The sequence below is a fragment of the Lichenostomus cassidix genome, chromosome 4, assembly GCF_008360975.1.
Source record: "Lichenostomus cassidix isolate B80296 chromosome 4, HeHo_3.0, whole genome shotgun sequence".
NCBI classification, from domain to species: Eukaryota; Metazoa; Chordata; class Aves; order Passeriformes; family Meliphagidae; genus Lichenostomus; species Lichenostomus cassidix.
The window spans coordinates 8,541,330-8,563,088 of NC_139484.1; the positions used below are offsets into that span (position 1 = coordinate 8,541,330).

A 21,759-nucleotide genomic window follows, 5' to 3' on the forward strand; every position below is an offset into this window, starting at 1 on the left:
TAATGGAGCTTTTTTTCCTTTTTGTTCTTGTAAGACTTGATTGGGGAAGACCGTTCCAGTGCTAAGTCAGGGTCTCCTCCCGTAGGAAATGCACTGAGGCACTGCCCAGATCAGCGGATCTACAGCAGCCAGGGAAGGGGCCCCTACAAGCATGACAGTACACCTCACCAAGCAAAGCTTCCTGCACATGTGCTTGGATCAAACAAAACAGAGCCTCTTCTTGCTGGGGAGAAACCAGTGACAAGGACACGGACTGATGGCATCACTGGCTATGACACAGACACCAGTCAAGACTCCAGGGACAAAGGAACTGTCAGCAGCAGGAGCAGAAGTAAAGGTTGGAAACCGATGCGAGAGACACTGAACGTAGACAGCATTTTCAGTGAGACTGAGAAAAAACAGCATAGCCCAAAGCACAAAGCAAACGCGAGCAGTAAATCTAAGCCTGAGAAGGAGCGGAGCTTTAACCACTGGCCAAAGGAGAACCAAATGCAGAAGGGTTTAATGACTATATATGAAGATGAGACAAAACAGGATACAGGAAGTCGAAGTTCGCTGGATTCTGAGGGAAAAGGGAATGCTGAAAAAAGCAAAGGATTTACAGAGAGAAAAATCCATGGTGATAACTGGCAAATTCAGAGGACAGAATCTGGGTATGAAAGCAGTGACCATATCAGCAATGGATCTGCAAATCCGGACTCACCTGTTATTGAAGGAACCAACGCGGCAGATGCCAAGAATGTGAAGGAAAGTGCTTCCTGCAGGTAATGCTAATGCTCTTAGAGCTTGCATGGATTGTATTAATAGAAAAATAGCCTGTTCTAATGTTAATGTGTTGTTTAAAACCAAAACCACCCAAGAAAAAAACATGTTTTGAAACTTGCTTGAAGTCAGGCATGTGGAACACTAAAGTGTATCTAGAAATAAGGGTGTGGGCAATTAAGTGTTCAATTTACCTTCACTCTGGTTCTCTTTGGGAGGCACTGAGCCAGTTACTGAGGCACTGAGCCAGAAGTGCTAGGCCCTGCTGAGGGGCAGGGTGTGTTCATTTGTAATCATTGCTACACTTCTTTACTTAGGCGATTTTTAGGCGGTGGATAAGTTTCCATCTGTAATGGAATAATACAGTGTCCATATAAATCATACCTGTAACGCTGGTACAGACAAGCCATGCCAAGGAGATGGGAATGGCAGTAGATAAATCTTGTGTGCTTTTACTAGCCAAAGTGCAGAAATTCAACCTTCTAGAACACCTTAGAGATATATATATTGATCACTTGGTAATTAATTGACCTGTCTGAAAGAAATCTTTGCTGAAAAGTGTAAAATTACTAAAATTGGTTGGACTTGATGATCTGAAGAGGTCCATTCTGACTTAAACTTACGTGATGATTGAAATAGAAAGTTATAATCCTTTCCCATACAGTTTTCACTAATGTTTATCTCAAACTGCATGTGGCATGTAGATCCTTCTATAAACCATTAATTCTTTCAAATCTTGTTTATATCCATAATATGGGAGAGCACAGTTGGAAGCCCAAGCCTAGTCACTTGGATAGATTTAATTTGCTGGATCTAAGCAAATTTTTGGACATATTTTTTCATGCCGACTTATTTCATGGGAGAAGAGAATGGCAAATACCAGGATATGAAAAGGCCTTGACCTCCCTCCCCTTTCTGCCACTCATTCCCTCAAACCAAACAAAATCCCACTATGTAAAACCTTATTGCTTTTATTGGGTAATGACATTGTTGTGTATAAAGCTACTCCAACTCATGGTTATATTTTCAGTGCTTGATGGTTGCCTCAGATAGTGATTTTGTCTCATTTTTTAGCATGCACAAGAGGCAGTGGGACACCGAAATTCTCTATGTGTCATTTTATGAGGGAGAATATGATAGATTTAAAGCAGCATAGTTCATTAAGAAGCTGCTTACACTGTTGCTTAAACATTTGTCAAATAAAATAGAAAACATGCTTTATCAAAGTGCAGCTGACTTCCTGGGACTTATCAAAGTTCTTTATTTGACTGGTAATTTCAACTGGCTGGCAATACCTATTAGTTCCCTGATAACCTTTCAGACTCTTGTCTCATAAATACAAGAAAATACAAATTAATTACTTGAAAGCTTTTGGAAGTGGAAAAAGGTTCCTGTTTTGTTTTTAACTTTATTATTTGTCTCTTTCAGTAATCTTTCTTGTTTTCCTGTCTTTCAATAACAGTTTTTCTTTCATTGAAACTTTGGCACTGTGTATCTTCTTCCCTGCCTTACTTTTGTAGAAGGTAGAAATAGGCAGGGTGTTTGTCAGCTCACTATTTGGATTAATAATTCATGTTTTCTGCTTATCTAAACCAGCAAGATTTAGTAAACCCTCTGATAATTTTTTTTTCTCTCCCTTTGGGTTTATTTCTTCCTTTTTTTTCCAGTTTGAGGGGGAAAAAAATTAAATGAAAATCCCTATGGACAAGGTACCAAGCGGCAATCACAACTCAGGATGATATTTGTTTTCACAACAAAGTATTAATGAATAGCAAATTATCATTTAGAAAAATGGACAAGATGGAAAGTTAGTCAACAGGTTACACTTACTTAAGATATTGATACCCACAAATAAATTGAATTAGATGACCAGTGGTATCTGTTCAATAGGTTCAGTGTTGTAATCACATATGTCCTTATTTTACAGTGAACAGAACTTGCCAAACAGAAAAGCTGACAGTGTGTTACATTCAGTACCGCAGCAGAACAGAAACTTCCATGGTAAGAACCTGGATAAAGATGAAGTTTTCAAAAAATATTGTAGATGTACCAGAATTTCTCTTCCCCTCCCACCCCCCCAACCCCAAAACCCAAAAAACCCTAACACAAATGACACAGTAATTTGGTTCACTCCCTGTAGTTTCCTTCAAAAGCATTTCTAGGAGCTTTCTTGGTGGTTACTAAGCAAGACTTTTTTTTTTTTTTCTTTTCTTTTTTTATGTCTGGGTGGACTGTGAAACCATTTGTTTTCCTCTTAGATATGAAGCAGTATCAGGAAGAAACACTTGTAATAAGGAAGTCTACTTCCTTTTACATACTAATATATCTGCTGGGGTTTTATAAAGTTGATAAATGCTTTGGCATATAAATATTGTAGGTCAGCCTGAGGCCAGCCAAAATCATTATCTGCTGTTGCTGAAACAATGGGAGGGTGCTTGTACAAAGAGGGGCAATAAATATTAGGCCACTTCCTCGGGAAACATTTGATTTTTATGGATAACATACTTATTTTCAAATAATGTATAGTATAGTTTCTCCTAAGACTTAAAGTGAGGGGGTGGGGGTGTTGCCATACCACTTCTATGTTTTTGTCCTTATTCTAATCTATGTTTTGGTTGTAGAAAGAGAACTAATTTGGTGTTTGTGTATTTTGACAACCCAAAGAAAAAAAACCCAACCGAAAATGGGTAGCGTGGAATGCAAAGATCTGGTTTTGCATGATATTTATTTTGCCTTAGTTCTGTACCATGCCATTCTTATCAAACACAGTTGGATAGGAAAAAGGGAAAAAAACCACCAGTGAAAAATACTTAAAATGCTCTTTAGGCGTGAAAACTGGGTGGGTTGAAACAATGAACTGTTCTCTAGAGAGAGTACTTAAATATGCTTAAAGCTTTCAATATGCATCCTACATTTTCTTTAAAGAAGTCTACTGATTCCTGGTGATCCTCAGAGTTATTATAAAAAAAATTGATGATAGGATCCCATCTATTCAGTTACTCTAACTCAGTAAAAACAATTGTTAAGAATTAAAAATTCTTAAACAGCTTCTTATAAAAGTGCATGTATTTAACTCCATTTTCAAAAATAATACTTTTAATGGAAATGATCAATGGACTGAAAAGAGATCTGAAGAACTGGATGATTTCATGTGTATTTGGGGCTAAAGATTTATTTAGACTGAATTTTTGGGTTGTCTAAAAAGCGTGTCAGGACAACAGTAGTCATTTACAGGAATCAGTTTTATTACCTTGTGTTCCATCTCTGAATATTCCGAATAAGAGGTGGACTGGTAGGTAAATACCATACTCCCTGAAAATAGGACTTTCAGAAGGGGTGAGTATTTGTTTTTGAGAGGAATGGAATGTAAGAAATCTTTGTTAGGCTTTCATGACAAGTCCAAAAAATATGTCTGAGTGGTTTCTTTGTGTGGAAAAATTCTTCTGGAGATAATGTTGGATTTCTAATTACGCCCATCATTGGTATAACTGCTTTACCAGCTCCTTGTTTTTTACTGGAACTGAATGAGGCTGCTGTTCAGCACTTACAGAATTCTGTCCCTGACTTAAAAAATAAACTTATTGTCAGAACATTATAAAGACAGAAACACTGGATCACACAGAGATTGTGAGATCAAATGGCTGCTCCTTACATGGGCAGTAAGCACTAGATAACTGTAGTACTGAAGCGAAGGTCCCACAAGGTCAATCCCTGAATTGTGTGGTCAGATTTTGGCAGGAGAATGTAAATATTGAGTAAGCAGGTGTAGCATCCAAAATTTGTATTAAAAACTTTGTGTTTACGAAGTTTGAACTTAATGAACTGAGGAGCCAAAATGTTTCTGTGTATAAAGAACTTGTGACATGGAACAGTGAGGGCAAAATTTCCAACCTCATGTTCTACAAGTTAAAGAAAAATTATTAATTTTAATGGTTTTCCCACTGTCCAGTTCAATAGCATGAGACAACTCAAACTGAAATCTAGAATCGGTCTGAAGATTTGGTTAGTGTGTGAAGAAGAATCCAAATTGCCTTGGCTTATGTGTCACTTCAGAAAACCCCACAAACGAACCATAATTCTGAAAAAGAGAGCTCATAGGCTTAGGAAAACTGTACATTTATAGTAATAATGTAAATCATGCAACTGCACTTAAGGAAATCCAGTTCTTAACCTTATGGTTCAGTCACTGTACATTAATGTCAAGTTTAAAGAAATGAGTGGAGAGTTAAAACTTGTAGGTACTTAGTTTACCAAACATGAAACAGAAACAAATGTGTTTTTAGAGTGTCTTTGATAAATAAAGACATGTATGACAGGTTTTTCAACTGGGTGTTGCTCCAAAAAGTACAGTTTCTTGAATATAAGATTTTTTTTTTTTTAAAGATTGGCCACTTTTTTAGAAATAATATTCCATTTTGGACAAGTTATAACATGCTTACTTTCTTGACTGAGAGATTGCTGTTGTTCTACATTTCCAAAGCTTCCAATAAGTTTGCCTGTCATTTCAAGTGAATACAGAAAATGTCTGGGCTAAAAAAGAGGAATTTGCCACAATATTTGTTACAAAAAGTATTACGCTGTGTTGCTGGGTTTTTTGATTGATAATTTAGGAAATATTTTAAAGAAAGTCCAGGAAACGTGCAGATGAAACACATGAAGAGGAAGTTGAATTTAATGTAGTGTTGAGATTTTGTTAGAGGTTTTTGTAGGGGTTTTGTATTTATTTTCATTTGGGTTTTTTTCCCCCACAAAAAGTGGACTTGGCAGACTTTTGCACATGTTCTCTATGTGTAAATGGAGGTTAGACAAGACCTCATGTGTCCTACCTGTGAGCTGTAGAGTGGATGTTAATCTCTTGAAAATCTGGATTGACTACCCAGATGTGAAAACTGATATTTGTAAATCTTCAAACCAGATGGATTTATACGTCAGAAAGCAATTACCTCTCATTTATTGCTCAGCTCTTCACGAGCCATTGATAAGGATGCTGGGCTCCAGCTGAGCACAGTGCTCGTGTGTCCCATATTTAGGTTTGCACAGAACGTCGAGCCAAAATTCCCAATCGAGCCGGCGTCTGGTTTTAACCGTGCATGGCTGTCCTGTCAGCACAAGGGAAAATAACACATCTATTTTTAAGTTCGCTGGAATTCCTCAGGCACAAACCACCTGGTGCGGCTGGATGTGCCCGGGGGAGCCTCTCGCTGGCCTCTGCTGCCGCCTCCCGGCCGCCTGCGGAATGCTTCGGCAGGGAAAATAACCACAATCTCCAGCAGAATTTAACGTTTGCGTTTAAAATGTTACCTCGGTGTTGCTTGTCTCACTGTTAGGTAGCTCCATGGCACAGGAGCAGTTTTGAACTTTGAGGTTAATTACATGTCCCTTGCATGGGCTCATTGAGTAGTGATGTTTTCCAATAAATAGTATTTCTAAGGTTGTGGTATTGTTCATCATGACATATTTGATGGAGTTTTTCATCTCAAGACTTGAGAGAAACCATATGGTGGCTTTCTCTCTTGCGCTATATGCTGCTTTAGCCTCTACTACCTGTGTTCTTGGTCAAAGATTTCATGTCTTTAGTTTCGTCACAGAAATATAGGGCAAATATTGGCCCTCAAAGTGACCCAAACAGCAGCACCCAAAGTTTTCAGTTTAGTTCTGTGCTCTTATTGGGGTTTTGACTTGTATGTTCATAAATCTAAAGTTCCAAGACTTTAAATATTTAAACTTAGTGAAATAACAAGTGAAATAGGTGTAGCAGTTGGGAGTGTAGTCTGTACACAGACCAAATAAACCATTGTAATAATGAAAATAATAATGATAGTGATAGTAATAAGAAGAAGCCAGTCCTTTGAGTGGCTTCAGAGCAGGTGACTGATATTAATGGGCTAATCATGGCATTAGGAAGACTTAGAGTATCTATCTTAAATCAAATATACTGCTGCTTGTCACTTGCCAAGAGAGTGTATTATTCTATGGGCTGTTGACATGAATACTTCAATGCTTCCTTTATTTCCTGCTCACTAGGAGTTGTCTTGTTCAGAACTTGTATATTTTCAGGGAATGATTCCTTGCCTGGGGAATAAAAGGAGCTTCCAGAGTGAGAGTGCAGTAGTGCTGGCCCAGGCACTCAGTGCTGTGTGTTTGGGGCACAAGGGTGATAGTGCTCTTTGTCTGCCCAGGGTCTCTATGAGCCTTACAGTCTGCGCTAGGGTTGGAACTGTTTCAAAGAATGTATTTCTGTAAAACCTAAAACACCCCCAGTCTCTACAGTATTAATTCTATTTAATTATTATAACACAATATGAATTTTTAGAAGTCATGCATAGTTATTACTTTGTAATTTAAATTTCTTTAGATGTTTGAATAAACATGTTTTTAAGAAAAGCTTCTTTTGAAAATGTGCTTTCAGTAAGACTAAATATTAGGGTACTCTGGAAAACATGTCTATAGGACTTGAAAATTGTGATAATTACCTATTTGCTGGCGACAAAGATCCCAGAAAATTTCCTCCACCTTCTAAGATCTGATCTTCTATGACAGATTGTCTTCAAAATGGTTATATTGATTAATATTGAGTCTTGAAAGGGATTAATTGTCCTGTTGTGTTTTGGTTTCATAACCTCTGAGGAATTACAAAGAAGGAATTGGACTGTACATATGTTCATTTTGATTTTTTTTTTTCTAGCCCCAGATTTGAGGAAAGACCACATCAATTCTGAAGTTAACTACAGACCTTATCCTCATGTTGGTTTCCCAACAGAAGTACATTTGCAGGCATCCAGTCCTCCCGTAAAGAGGTAACTAATACTGGCATATTCCTCTCTAATAGTTTAGGAAATTAACTGAATTCTGTTACGTTACAATGATCAATATTAAGCATTGAAAAGTTAAGGTATTCAGTATTTTTGACAGGCAATTCCTTTTGTATTTTGTGTAATTGATAGGCCTAAATTCTGTCTCTCTTTAATTTAATTTTGATGCTGTCAATGTCACCAAATAGCTTACTTTGTTTTCTTATCAGAACAGAGGGATTTAACATTTTTCTGTTTGGAATTCATATACAATAGGCAATGATTAATCAATTTGGGGTTAGTGCAGTCGCCCCATAAAGCTTTGAAAAGTTTGGCTGGAAGGGGAGGAAAAGTTAACTTGTGTTTATAAACTGCTGCTTGTTTCTAACATGAACTCTTAAGTGCTCAGTATCTCCTAAACATCAAGAATCTAAATACAAATTTATCAACTGAAATTAACATCCAGCATTTGAAAAATGGATGTATCAGAGTTACAAGGATGCTTAGAAGAGAGCAAGAGGTTGTATTTGACATAGTCCTGAATGTTGAAGGAATTTATCTTACCTTCTTGGGACACATTTACATTTCAAATCAAAGAAACTCTGGAGTCATTTAATACAACTTGTACTCCAGGGGCTGTATATTGAACAGATCCTGGTTCTTTTGTCAGTTTGAATATTTCAGCAGTTTTACCAAGGCTGTCTTTGAAAAAAAACCCTGTTATTAAAATCTTTTCATATCTTTTTAGGAATACTTACATTCTGTGTGGTTTTGTATTTTAGAGCTGAAATGCCCGAGACCAACAGGAAATTCTTCCCATCATCAGCTCTCCAGCCAGTTCTTAAAGAGATTGTGAAGTCAGACAGCAGGAGCAAGGCAAATGAACAGAACTCTTCTGAGTGGCTTCACCCAGACAGGTTTGAGAAGGTGAATGTGCCAGTGTATTGTGCTGACAGCGGGTCCCACCCCTTCCCAGACAATGCCTGTGGGAGGAAGCCGACCCACAATGACTTCGCCCCCCCTGCCCAGCCGCAGTCTCATCACACAAGAACACTTGGTCCCAAGGTAGGGCTGGTGCCCTGCACACCTCACAACGTGTCGGAAAGGCCAGCGGTGCAGCCCAGCCCTCCCAGTGAGCATGCTGGGCACCCGCTGCGAAGGGTGGATGCCCTCTGGGTGTCTGAAGCCATGTACCAGAACATTCCTCCCCCTTTACCTCCAAAGAAATATGCTCTGAGCACTTTGTCAGGATCAGAGAATAACTCGGCAGCGGATGGAAATTCAACAGAAGCGTTGCAAAATAATCCATTAAGGCAAACAGGTGCACCTTCAAAACCTGCATCAGAAGCAAGTGCAGTCCCAGCTGAACAAAGGCTTAAAGAGGCCTTTCCAGGGAACGAAGTGTTTGTTCATAAACCGGATTCTCCACGTTGCCTATCAGTTAATGAGTTCTGGACCGTGTCTGAGAACATGTTAAAGAAAGGATCTCGTCACACGGGCCCAAGCCCTGGTTACACAGATGGGAATGACAGCGTGTCCCTAACCACTTACTTCTCTGTAGACAGCTGCATGACTGACACCTACAGGCTGAAGTATCACCAGAGGCCCAAGCTGTATTTTACAGAGAGTGGAAGTTTCCACAAGGAGAAACATCCTCCAGCAACTGGAGTAGATCTGAATGCCCCATACCATGCCAGTCTTGAGCCCAGGCATCCTGCACCTGAACAGAGGTACAAGGCAAATGCAGAAGGAATACACTGCAGTCGATAGCTCTTTAAGAAACCCACACCTGGATCTAACTCTTGCATTTCATGCAGTCTGTAAAGGGGCACAGCCTGGAATCTGTGTGTGTGTGTGTGTGTGATAACCAGGTACCCAGCTGACTGTACCTTGCTTGAGAGTTCTGACTGTTCAAATGAATATGCAAACAGAGGTGAACAGAGGAGAAGAGGTGCTAAACTTGTGGTTTTTTGATTTGTTACTCGAGTTGCCTTAATGCTTACCTCTGTTTCTCAGCTTGTCTTCTACGGTTTGTATTCATTGTGGTCCCTTGGGGTGTGCACACCTTGCAGCAGCAGGATCAGCTGGATGTTACTAATTCTGGAAGTAGATCTAGTTAGCTGCAGTTTAAGAAGTGTTCCTTCAGACTGTGCTCATTATGTTCTTAGACTAACAAAAGGGATAATAAACATGCTGCCACAACTAATGCAGTACAGGTAGCCATAATTGAGCAGTATTTGTCCTCAGAGGTAGCAGGAGGTGACATGGTTTTTTCAACTGATGTCTCTCAGAGTCTGTGCTTTCACAAACCTTCAAGTGTCTTTAAGACAAGTTTACCCAGAGGATTTATTTTTTATTTGAAAAGCCTTAATAATAATAATTCTTTAAAAACTGTTCTGGTTTGCAAGTGTTAAATGAGACTTTCAAAGAGAATTGAAGTAAGCTGCAGTAATACTGTCCTATTAATATCCCGGCTCTGTTAGTGTATGTTTTTAAACACATTTATCAGATTTGTTCACCCTTTAGGCTATATACTTTAACTTATTAACTTCGTAAGTTAAAAAACAGTATAACTGAATAGGACGCTAATTTTAAGTAGAGTTATCATGCAACTATGAAAGATTAATTTGTAGCATTTTATAAGCAATTACTGCTTATGTTCAGTTCTGACTCATTCTACAATTGCATGCAAAGTCAATGCTGCTATTTATTAAACTCTCCTTTTTTTCAGCTTGACATTTTGGTTCTTGGGGATCACACATTAGATTTTTTTTTTTTTTTAAATTTTTTTGTTTTCACTAACCTGTTTTCCTGTTTGGAACAGTCCTACACATGGATGTGGTCTGCATTAGCAGATCAGGCTGAATGTGCAGCCATTTCCACTGGTGGCTAAGGGGGCATAGCAAGAGGTTCGTCTCTGCTCTGTCACTCTGCCTCCAGATTTGGCAACTCTGGAATTTACCGTGTCTTTTGTTAACCTGACTTAGTCACAAGGAGGAAGATTTATTTTGCTTTTATTTGGTTAGTTAAATCAGTGCACAGAACTATCTAGTCAGTGCTGAGGCAACTGTAAGCAAAGCGTGACACAACCCAAAAAGGCTAAATTTTTCCATTATTCACATTAGAGTGTTAACTTGGGGTGCTGCTGATTACACCTAAACATCAATGCCTTTTATTTATGAAAATAATGCAAAAAGGTTAAATATGCAAAATAAACACTCATACTTGCACTGTTAGTCAGAAAGGTATTTTTTTTATAACCTTATATACATGAGTTTTAGTGCTTCAACCAAATGATGGCAATTGTTTAGCACAATTATCCCAGGTAAATGTTTAAACAGTAGTTTTGGTTATTCTGTGGCAAAGTCAGTTTTTTTCCTTTTAAATTATATGTACCTTACAGTAGAACTGGAACATTATATATATGCAACAAACCAGGTATCTCAGATTAACCTTCTTTCTACCTTCTTGATCAAAATTTGTTGTAGCAGTTGGGGGGAAAAAAAGAATTCTAGAATTTATAGTGAAAATACTATGCATGTTTCTGTATGGCTGCTAGTAAACAGCAATTTAAACAATGATCCTTTTGTAAGAAAATCAGTTGAATGCAGAAGAACACTAAAAATATAAGAGCTTGGGTGATTCCTATTGTAATATTTTTAAGAGAGATTTCAGAACCTGTAAATTAAACTTTTCTAGTTCATCTAGCCATGTTACATAATATACATAGCCAGCTAAGTGCAACTGTCCTCTAATACCTGTGTAAAAACAAACTTTATTGGAATTTGTAAATAATGTATTATTTGTAAAATGTTTTGCAAAAAAAAAAAATCTTGTATTGGAAATGACAGTATTTTTACGTATGAATTGCACAGCAACAACTGTGAATGATGTTAGAACACTTATTTTTAAATATGCATAGCAATGTTGATACTTCTGTACCATGAGCAATACAAATGCCTCTTACTGATACCAATGAACTCTTGCTCCCAGTAAGCACAACTGGTAAACTCCTCTCTAAACTAGCTGCAGTAACTTAGTGTACTTCAGTCTCCTCACTTAGCTTGAAACAATCTTACCAGACAACTTTCTCTGTAACCCATGTTTACCAGGTATTTAATGATTAAATAGACAGCTAATCAAGGCACCTTCGTTTTTACATTTGACTCTGCACTCCATGTATGTATGTACGTAATATTTGCTAACTAATATGTGATAACTCGTTTTAACTTACCTAGGGTGCCTATTTATTTTTTTATAAATGTCTCCCTCCAGCTATAGATTTGTATAAGAGCCTAGACAATTTTTGTAACAGTAAAGATATTAACAAGTCTTGTAATTAATATATTTTTCAGTCTTTAGAATTATTTTCTTGCGAAGTTCTGCTTGTTCAAAATATCAAGATAAAAATTTAAAATCTTTGTCGTCTGTTCTTATTGTGTTCCACGTTTAACAAAAAAAAACAAGTTGGCTTTCCAGAACTACATTTTTAAAGTGCTTAGATAATGCTAACTTTTTGTAGAGTGGGTGGTTTGGTTACCATTTTTGAACAGTAAAATTGATCTTCTGAACGATTTATTTATAAAGCTGTTAAATAGATTAAACTTTTAAAATTGGTATGAAATGCATAAAGCAATTTTTATACCATAATCCTACAGACTTGGTGACAAGTAATTGACAAATACATGAGCTATCTTTACTAGGGCTAAGCAAAATTTGCCAGGCTTTGTGTACTTAGGAGCTTCATGTGCCTATGGAATAGCCTGAGCCCATTGCAGCACAAGCCTGCACTTCATTAGCTCTTAAGTTTTCTGAGATAAGCAAAATCTTTAATGTCAGATCTGCCTGGAGGAGTAAACTAAATAACTGGAAGATACTTTGAAATTCAACTTTCTAAGCCTTAATACCCTTTAAATCTCACCTTTCTTATCAAAAGAGAAATGGAGCAACATTAGTCCTTTCCTAACATGTTGTTCCTTGGGGATTTCACTTGTGAAATCATGCGGGGGCGGGGGGGGAAAGTAAGGAATGAGCATATGTCCACTTTTGTACCCCAAATCCGATTTAATGGGATCCTGGGCCATTTTCATTTAATGTGTGGGAAGACATTGAATCACACACCTCTATGCTTCAAAGTCTCTGCAATCTAGTTATGTTGTTATATGTATTCCTAGAAAAAAACCCAACCAAGCATGGGTTGTAGTTCTCAGAATTAGAAATCAGTATTCTCAAGGGGAAAATAGCAAACAAAACTGAACCCTCTCCACCCATAGTTGGAAGACTATCTTCCCCCAAACCTGACCTTGCAAAAAGCTCACTCCGTGTGCTAAGCTTCTGTTTATTTCTCTGAAGACTGCAAGAGCTTCTTTTCTTTAACACAGGTTTGAAATTCTCCATACAGTGAGATAGGAACTTGATGTTGAAACCTTTTAATTACCTATTACTGTCTACTTGTTGCCATCCCTGGAAGGTGAGGAGGGTTCTTTATGTGTCATCCGCCAGTGACTCAAGGCTGCTCTTGTAAGCTCCTCCTTCACAGTTTAGCAAGGAAATCAGAACCTGATTTATCTTAATCAGTAAGTGAGGACAGGAAACTGCTGCTGGGTTAAACACTGGCATGTTTATATTTGTATATATTTATATGTATAAATACTGAGCCTGAGAAGGCTCTGTAACTGCTGAAGGTAAAGAAGGAAAAAAGAGAAAGGTGTAACAGAAAACCAACCAGCATTAACCCATCAGAATTAACTTTTTGGAATTAAAACAGCTGGCTAAGCTTCATCTTTTGAGGGAACAGATGATATTTCAACTTCAGTCCACACAAGAGCTGGGTTTTAGTCTCAGCCACTCTGTAGGGTGTCCTTTCACTGGATTTTATTCAAACAGTGCATACTTCCATTTCTGCACAACAAACGTTTAGGCACTGATCACAAAAGCACAGTCAGTCTGTCTTACGTGACCATTAAGGCAGTTTAGGACACACAAACATGTTACAGGATAACCTGAACAGTAATTCCTGTGACACGCAGATATCTGCTAGGATAGAGTGTATAAATATGTGTCTTCTGTAGCCAGACGCCAGCCGAGTCGTGTTCGCAGCTGCTTATCCCGCACGAATGGTCCTCCTCTTGCACCGCCGGTGTTGGTAAGGTGCATCTCGCGGTGAGAGCGGCCCTGGAGGGAACAGAAAAGCTCTGGTTATTGCCGCAGTGATGCACAGCCCTTCGGAGGTACTGACAGGTAAGGTGCATCAATCACACCGCCTAAACAAAGAACGGATAATAAATCTCGCAAACAAACAAAGCTGGGGGTTGGCTGGAATTATTTTCCAATTTCCTGAGAGGCACTTCTCCTTCCGAGGCCTTCTGAGGCGGGGCTGTGGGAATGCCAAGGCTGCTCCCAGGGACCCGCTCCTGGACCGCCTCAGAAAAGCCTTCCCTTCGAGCGGCACAGCCCCTCGGGACTTCCCGACCGACCGACCGACCGACAGACCGACCGAGCGTCCCGGAACGCCGCCCCTCACCTAGGCTGCGCCCTCAGGGCAGCAGGTAGATAAGCAGGAAAAGCGCCAGGTCGAAGAGGATGAAGAGCCACAGGTCTAGCCAGTAGGACTGTCCCGACAGGGATCGTGACCGCCCACCATCCTCCTGCTCCCGCTCCTGCTGTTCCTGCTCCCGCTGCCGCCGCCGCGCCACCGCCTCCATCTCCTCCCGGAGGAGTCGCGCAGCAGCCCCACCGCGCAGGCGCCAGCGGCTCTTCCGGGTGCGGGGCCAATGACAGCGGAGCGCACGTAGCGCCGCCACACCCCTGGGCTCACGCGCGGCCAGAGCCCCGCCCACCTCAGCCAGAGCCCCGCCCCTCCGCCTCAGCCAGAGCCCCGCCCACCTCAGCCAGAGCCCCGCCCCTCCTCCTCAGCCAGAGCCCCGCCCCTCCGCCTCAGCCAGAGCCCCGCCCACCTCAGCCAGAGCCCCGCCCCTCCGCCAGAGCCCCGCCCCTCCTCCTCAGCCAGAGCCCCGCCCCTCCGCCTCAGCCAGAGCCCCGCCCCTCCGCCTGAGACACCGCCCCGCCATTCCCGCCTCAGGCACAGGTCCGCCCTTTCCCCCTCAGCCAAAGCCCCGCCATTCCCCGCTCAGCCAGAGCCCCGCCCCTCCGCCTCAGCCAGAGCCCCGCCCTGCCCGCCTCAAGACACTGCCCTGCCCGCCTCAAGACACCGCCCTGCCCGCCTCAAGACACCGCCCTGCCATTCCCGCCTCAGGCACAGCTCCGCCCTTCCCGCCTGAGGCACCGTTCCCTGCCATTCCGCCTCGGGCACCGCCTTGTCGGGAGGGCTTCTGCGGTAAAGATGCTGGGCGTGCTGAGGGCTCTTGGTTGTCCCTTCGTCACTGGGAGAAGCAATGCTTGTGGGGTCTCCTCCTGGGCTGGTGACTGACGTTCCTGCCTGGGCGCTGCTGGCTGCTGCTCCCTGCCAGGTGAGATATGGACACTGGGGAAGAGCAGGCGGTCTGTCCTGTCAGACCGTGTTGGTCTTGTCCTGCCACCTGTGTGGAAATGAACACTCACGAGTTCGTTCCGATGCTGTGTCTTAAGGAGCAGATGATACCCTGAGAGAAACTAGAAGACCTTTTGGGAAATCCTGTTGTGCAGAAGTTTATGAAAATTGAAATTGTTTTAAGATACACTCCTTTCCTGGAAGGTTAATTGGAGCTTGTGCACTGAAAAAACATGGGAAAGTTCATGTAGACAGTGTCTTTTGTGTGTTTTATTTGCACAACACTCAGCTGCAGAGGTAAATGAAGCAGCACAACCGGATGCCACACTCACAGCTGGGATGTGCCACCCTCAGTCTTTCCAGTTCACTCCATATTAAAATCAGGGCTATTATTTTCATTGTGTCCAGGAGAGTGACCAGAAACTCTTCTTGGTAACATCCCTCTTTAGCTTCATATTTAGGGCTAACGCAATGCTTGCTTCAGAATGCAGAGCAGATGCTTCTGAACAGACCTTACTTCTCTCAAACAAGCACTTGGGGTAGCAGTTTTCCGTAATAAGTTCTGTCAGTAGAAGTAAGGATGGATTTGTCTTCATATAGCAAATATTGGTTAAGCATGTGTTGTAGATGAAGTACATTAGAGATTTGGGGTCAAACAATGACAGTAGTTCCCTTTTAAGCCTTGTCCCCACCTGTATTATCTGGTTTATTTTTGGTTTTCCCACCCTTTTGCGCAATATTAGATACACAGAGAAACTGTTTCTCAGTATAAATACCTTTGTAAAGAAACTAAGTTTCCATTTGAGAGCTTGTGTAAAAGATACTACAGTGCTGCCTATGCAAAGTAATTTCTGCAGCCTTTTATGTTGTGACACTTAGGTAGGACTTGGTACAAAAGCTATTTTAGCATTTGGCAATTGGGATATTTTTATTCAAGGCAAAACAATAATATAAAGAACTAGCCCACGTTTTCAGCAGGGCTAGGTAACTGCAGCTAGGGAGGTGTTTTGAGGGGATGGAAGAGGGAAAAAAAAACCACACAGAGAAGATTTGTAGAAAATCATCTTTTTTATTGTTTATTCATTCTGGTGCAGCTCTCCATGCAGTGCTTAGCCCCTTTTGAAGAATCGCTTGGACTCAACTCCTTCATATACGTAGGTCTGTTAAGAAATTAAGAAGAAAAATCAGTGGCTGGAATTGCAAAATTTCATTTCCCAGGTATGGTTCAGAGAGTTTGAAATTTTCATAGGCGACTTGAGAATTTCAACTGGAGATAAATGAAGTTATTTGGCTTGAAGAAAATATTTTCTACTTTTAGAACAGGTCTTAAAACTGTTTCTGTTCATTCTATTGCAAACTTTTATGTAAATGACTTTTTAACTCACCTGAACAAGTTCATCACCCACGATTTCTCTGTATGCTTTAAGTACTTTTCCATTGTCTTTTCTGGTAAATGTGCCCACAAGTTTATTTCCTTCCAGGGTCCAAGCACCCTATGATGGGAAAAAACCCAAATATTTTGCAGCAGTTATGACACTGATTTGATTTAAAGGCTGTAGAATGCTTAAAGGAGAAAAATTAAAATTAAAAGTGTAATAAGGCTTTTTAGAAAGGCTGTAAAAAAGAAATTTTAATAAGACCATTGGTTTATGTAAATGCATGATAGCCAAGCTAGGTGTTTTTCACTGGTCAATACACCTCATTTAAATTAATTATATCAACAGAGAAAATGTAGCTCCTTACAAATACCCACTCTGCACTCTAGATGGTGGACTTGAGTGCTAGAAGAAGTAAAATTGCAAATCACCTCGATTTCATCTTGTGAAAATTGCTCCTTGCTCTGCTTTTTGGGCTCTCTCTGGAACCCTGCTACAGTGGGAGCCATGGTACAGTGTTGAACCATAAACAGTTAAGATTTCCTTGTGCTTTGGTGTACAAAGCTGCAAGCATTCCTGAACAGGCAGGGTCAATAACATTTAAAGTAACTCAAATGTAAAATTTAAATTATAAACTAGGAGCGCAAATAATTCATCTTGAAACTGTACTTCGTCAAGTCATTATCAGATAATAAATACTGAATTAGAAAGACTCTTACAGAAAGTTCAGTCCCATCAGCCAGGCTATACTCAAAGTTGACTCCCAGAGTAAATTCAATCTCTATGTTTCTGAAGTTGCTGACTTCTTTGACGATAAATTTGTTCCCATCTTGTTGGATGGTGATCTTCAGATTATCATGGGCTCCCAGCTTCCTTTTCATCATGCCAACACCTAGAAAAATCAGTTAACATAAATCAGAAAAAAACCCAAACCTCTAGAGCATCATACCTGTCCCTTTTTAGTGAATTCTATGTGGCCAAGTGAGTTTATTCCAGCTTTCTGACCCAAATTTTTATCCTTCAATTTTCATTGAGGCCATATTCACTGGTACACATATAATACGAATTGCTGTCTAACCTGAGTGGTTAGGTTTATATCCATATAATGCACAGTTTGTACAAACTTTAAGTAAATATCAGGATGTTAGAATTACTTGAATCAAGTGTTTTGCTGAAATTTAAGAATGATGATTTCCTCCCTGTGTAAGTTTTAAACCAGTTTAATGTCAAAATAATATTACAGCTATAGAATTCTGCTTAAAGTTTATCCATTCAAAATCTCTGAGCCTTTTCCTCCAATACAGACTTAGAGGTTCTTTTTTTACCTGAAATAAATTTGGAATTAGTGAAGATGCTTAAGGTTAACATAATGTAATTATAATCAGAATATTTTTAGCAACTTCCCCCCACCCCAGAATATTTAGAAAAGAAATGCAGGGTCAGAGCATCCAAGAGTGAAAGGACAGTCTAGTCTGAAGGCAGTTCTGAGACAGTTTGAGTTTGTATTCAGCTGTAGTGGTATTTTTTTCTGCAGAAGGGATTGGAAAAGTAAGCCTTACCCATTGCCTCCATGAACTTCTCATAGTTCTCATTTCTGTCAATTTTCCAAGTCCCGTCGAATGCCATGGCTGTGCTTGCAGGAGGACTGCTCTGCAGGACTGTGTCTTTGCAAAGGGAATTTATGTACTGCCTTATCTTGAGAGCAATTTACAGGATGATGTGGCTGAGTAAAGCTCAACTGATGCACTGATTTCTTCAAGGAGAAATTTGCTGTAGTTTAATCAAAATCCCAGTCCTGACCACACTGCTTGCTGACTCTCTCTCTTATTACCCCCAGATCACGACAGTATCTTTATTGCTCATCTCAATTAAAAATTGCTAATCCATGCATTCTAGCCACCATGTGTAGCAAAAATCAGGTATCTGTTGAAAGTAATAATTAAACAGAGAACATTTCTTGACATTTTTTATCTCAGCTGTATCTTCAAGCTCGTCGGAGAGTCTTTATGCAACTAGAGGTGATATTATTTACCCAGCAAAGCAAACACAATTCTTTACTTTGTCCATTAGATTTCACTTGGTGTCTGTTCTGCTCAACAAAACAAGCATGGGGCAGGAGGATTTACTGAATGTCTGCAGGTTGTTTCAATAAGCTCTCCTCTTGCTGCCTAACACTGAGCTGTGAAAATTCAGATGGAAGTCTCTATTCATGTGATCACTTTTTAGTGTATATAGTTTAAATTCTCAGTGGCTTCTACAAATTTTCTTCATTATAACACATTCAGTGATGAAACTAGCCAAACTGGAGGGGTTCAGGCTGTTTACTCCTAATGGTGGTGAGGGAAGTACCTCAAAATGTGCACTTCACAACAGTTAGGTCTCCATGTGTAGTTTTCATATGCAGTTTCTTTCCAGTTTCATGCAGTTTTTTATCACCTGAATAATTCAAAAAGTGTTTTAGCGCATGCCCTGTGCTGTGCTAATCATGCATGCCCATCTTACCCTTTAGCCAGCTCAGTAAATGGGCAAACTGAGTCCTTCTAAGAGTCATATTAGTTCTTTTTATTGTGCTGGTGTGTATCTTGACCTTTGCAGTTACCACTGTCAGGCTTGCATTACGTGTGTAGTATATATACATAAACAAAAATACTCAATGTCAAGCTATAGTTCATCCAAGGTGTTACATAACAAAACTTATAACTCTCTTTACAGTCTTTGCAGAAAGGTTTTTCCTGGAAGTGATGTAGTGCAGCTTCTGCTGTTTTTAGTAGAAAATTGAGGCCTATAATAATGTCAGTTGTTCAACATGCCAGAATATGACTTTGGGTTTTCATATGTACTAGAATCATACAATATACTCTTCACGTAGAGTTCTTTTGTCTTCCTATAATAGTTGGTTTTCCCTCTAAAATGATAATGAAAATTGTTTTTATAGATTTTTACTTTTAGTTGGAATTTCCACAACTTTTTTCCTTCTTCTGTCTACCTGTTCCTTGTGTGCTTTTTAGAGCTAGAACTTTTTCTTAGGTGGTGCATTGAAATCCTGTTTTTTAATATTGCTGGTTTCATGAAATTCTTGAAAGCTAAGGGTGTGTTCTTGGCTTCGTGGTTTTCTTCAATGTGCCAGCTTCAGAACACTGAAAATGGACAAACTTACTAACTTTGAAGTTTGATCTTTAGATACGGTGAAGGGGAATAAATTATTAACTTATATGGCCATGCCAACCTCATCGTGCCAATCTGTGATCATCATAGCAAGGTGTATTGTGATGGCAATTGACAGTGAAGTTCCAAAGATCAGAGTGACCAAAAGGCTTTTGCAGTGGGTTGTATTCATCTCTCGTTCATTGTTTTGTGGCTTGTATTCAAGTTGTTCTGACTAAAATTAGCTAGGACAGTAGAACTCTTGGATTCGTTAAGGCTTGGTGCCAGCATAAACATAATATACCCATGAAGATAGTGGTATATATAATGTTATATAATTAGAGATAGCTTAATCCCTGATAAAACATGCAGATTGCTTGGGCAGTATTTATGAGTGTGTCCTACTGAATGATTCTTCATTATATGTTGGGATGAATTGCAAAGATGGATCCCTTACTGTGGAGTTTCACTACGCGTTTTCAATTCTATATCGATGTGGCAAATAGACAATTCTACACCAGTAAAGCCAATTTAAGCATAAAAATGGGTGGATTAGCAACCAGGAGCTTGATGGAGCCTAACTAATGCCATCTCTTGGATAAATCATTTCAAAGTGCATATTGCAGTGGGATGTTGTATTGCTGCAGGATTAGATCCTACTTGAGCTAGATGTTGTCCTGCTCCAGCTGCCTGTTTGCTGAATTTCTGGTTTTATTTTGGTTCAAGGAGAATCTCCCGGATGCTGCTCATATGAAATCTGTCCAACAAGAGAATTCAACATTTGAGGATTACCTAGAAATTTCCAGTGAGTATAGATCCATTTGCATGACTAATTAATAGTTGGCTGTGGGTCTTAAAGTATACTCTTAACTGCCTGGATACACTGCTTTTTAATTTCTGTGTAATGGCTCTGATCCATTAAGTGCTGCATTTTTGAGAGTTTTTTTATTGGAGAGAACTGAAATGCAGGAGTTAATAAGCTTCAGGTTAAAAAAATCTAGAAGTGCACTTTAGGATTAAAGCAGTAACAACCCTGGTATTTACTTTACCAGTTTCTGTATGCTAAAGTGAATCTAGGATTACTTAGAATAATAGAATCTGACCTTGTTTCACGGAAAAGAAGGTGACAGTGAACAATTGCCAATAAAAGTAAGTGTGCTTTTCCAGAAAAGGTTGTAAGAATCTCTGACTATTAGTGTCGTTTGTCGCTTGCCACATAGAGACTGATATGCCAGTTTCCCCCATGGTTCTTCTGAGCACAGCATAATAGCAAGAGAGCACCCTGTATGGCTCAGATATTATGCAAAAGGAAAATATGGTTTCAGATAAAAATTCTTTTCTTCATGTCTCATAAAAACAGAATGGACACCCAGGCTCTGGCTCTCTCTCCAGCTCAGAAATGGACTTTCCACATGACCTTAATCAAATTAACCCCTCTACTTATCTGTAAAATGAATATTCCTTTCATTAAAAAGCTCTATATATAATAAAATAAATTGTCTATGACTTCATTTACTACAATAAAGGGATTCTGAATGCTTATATGCAAATGTATCATGTGTAAAGTAGTGGTATGATTTAACTGTTGCAGAGCAGAAAGGCCTTGCAGGGTGAGGGCCTTGCTGCTCTTGTAAAATTTTTATTTTTGTTACTTCAGCTAACTAGAAAAGCATTTTAAGAATAATTTAGTTAAATTAAAGGTGAAGAATAACTTACATAATTGTAAAACATTTTTTAAAACTAAAAAGTGCTTACACTGTGGGGCTTGTAGTTAGTTATATTTAATGCTTATTTTTATTGTAGTTTATGGTAGTAAGTTAAGCACATTTGTTGTGCTTCACAAGTATGTAAACTCATAACAAACTAACAGTTTAGAAACCCTAGATTTTTGCAATGAAGTGTCTTCGCCATACCATCGTAGAGATTGTGTGTTTAACGCCGCATTTAACCCTGGATTTTACCCCTGGAATGTCATAAACAAGACAGACCTATGTGAACTATAGATTTTTCAGCCATTTAGCAGCCATTATGAACTTGTGGTATTTTTCAGCTGAAATGGTTCTAAAGTTCTGTGTGTGCTAAGAAATGCTACTCTCTCTGAGTGTTTGAAAATCCCAATGATTGTCAGATTCCAAAAATCTGTTCCTAAAGCCTACCACCAGAACAAACGCACTCGTGAGTTTTTCTAAAAATCTTA

General features: G+C 39.5%; 2 protein-coding genes and 2 long non-coding RNA genes across 7 annotated transcripts in view; 2 read left to right on the forward strand and 2 right to left on the reverse strand.

The window, feature by feature from the left end:
- Window positions 1-11,974, forward strand: part of USP53 (ubiquitin specific peptidase 53) — a 28,987-nt gene extending 17,013 nt beyond the window's left edge. For 3 of the 4 annotated variants that reach the window (XM_085057786.1, XM_085057787.1, XM_085057789.1), the window contains 4 exons: window positions 35-764; window positions 2,690-2,763; window positions 7,448-7,559; window positions 8,336-11,974. In XM_085057786.1, the coding sequence (XP_084913912.1) occupies window positions 35-764; window positions 2,690-2,763; window positions 7,448-7,559; window positions 8,336-9,323 (1,904 nt within the window). In that variant the 3' untranslated portion in view covers window positions 9,324-11,974. The remainder of the gene's footprint in view (window positions 1-34; window positions 765-2,689; window positions 2,764-7,447; window positions 7,560-8,335) is intronic. The other variant, XM_085057788.1, reaches the window with a different exon arrangement.
- Window positions 11,975-13,412: 1,438 nt separating this feature from the next.
- On the reverse strand, window positions 13,413-14,380 carry LOC146437801 (uncharacterized). Its single transcript, XR_014851538.1, has 2 exons — window positions 14,077-14,380; window positions 13,413-13,727 (listed from the first exon to the last, which is right to left on the reverse strand). It is a non-coding gene; the product is annotated as an uncharacterized LOC146437801 (long non-coding RNA).
- A 400-nt stretch (window positions 14,381-14,780) lies between these two features.
- Window positions 14,781-21,058, forward strand: LOC146437802 (uncharacterized). Its single transcript, XR_014851540.1, has 3 exons — window positions 14,781-15,022; window positions 20,289-20,367; window positions 20,923-21,058. It is a non-coding gene; the product is annotated as an uncharacterized LOC146437802 (long non-coding RNA).
- FABP2 (fatty acid binding protein 2) lies at window positions 16,092-18,120 on the reverse strand. The gene is made up of 4 exons (XM_085057798.1): window positions 17,978-18,120; window positions 17,138-17,310; window positions 16,428-16,535; window positions 16,092-16,202 (listed from the first exon to the last, which is right to left on the reverse strand). Exons 1-4 carry the CDS (start codon window positions 18,042-18,044, stop codon window positions 16,152-16,154), a joined length of 399 nt encoding a protein of 132 aa, XP_084913924.1. The 5' UTR covers window positions 18,045-18,120; the 3' UTR covers window positions 16,092-16,151.
- Window positions 21,059-21,759: the final 701 nt, after the last annotated feature.

Excerpts from the sequence above, each read along its gene's own strand:
- FABP2 (XM_085057798.1), bottom strand. The coding sequence starts at position 18,044 with ATGGCATTCGACGGGACTTGGAAAATTGACAGAAATGAGAACTATGAG. Across the intron at positions 17,311-17,977 it reads GAAGTTCATGGAGGCAATGG|GTGTTGGCATGATGAAAAGG; the intron begins GTAAGGCTTACT and ends TGATTTTTCTAG. Across the intron at positions 16,536-17,137 it reads CTGATGGGACTGAACTTTCT|GGTGCTTGGACCCTGGAAGG; the intron begins GTAAGAGTCTTT and ends TTCCCATCATAG.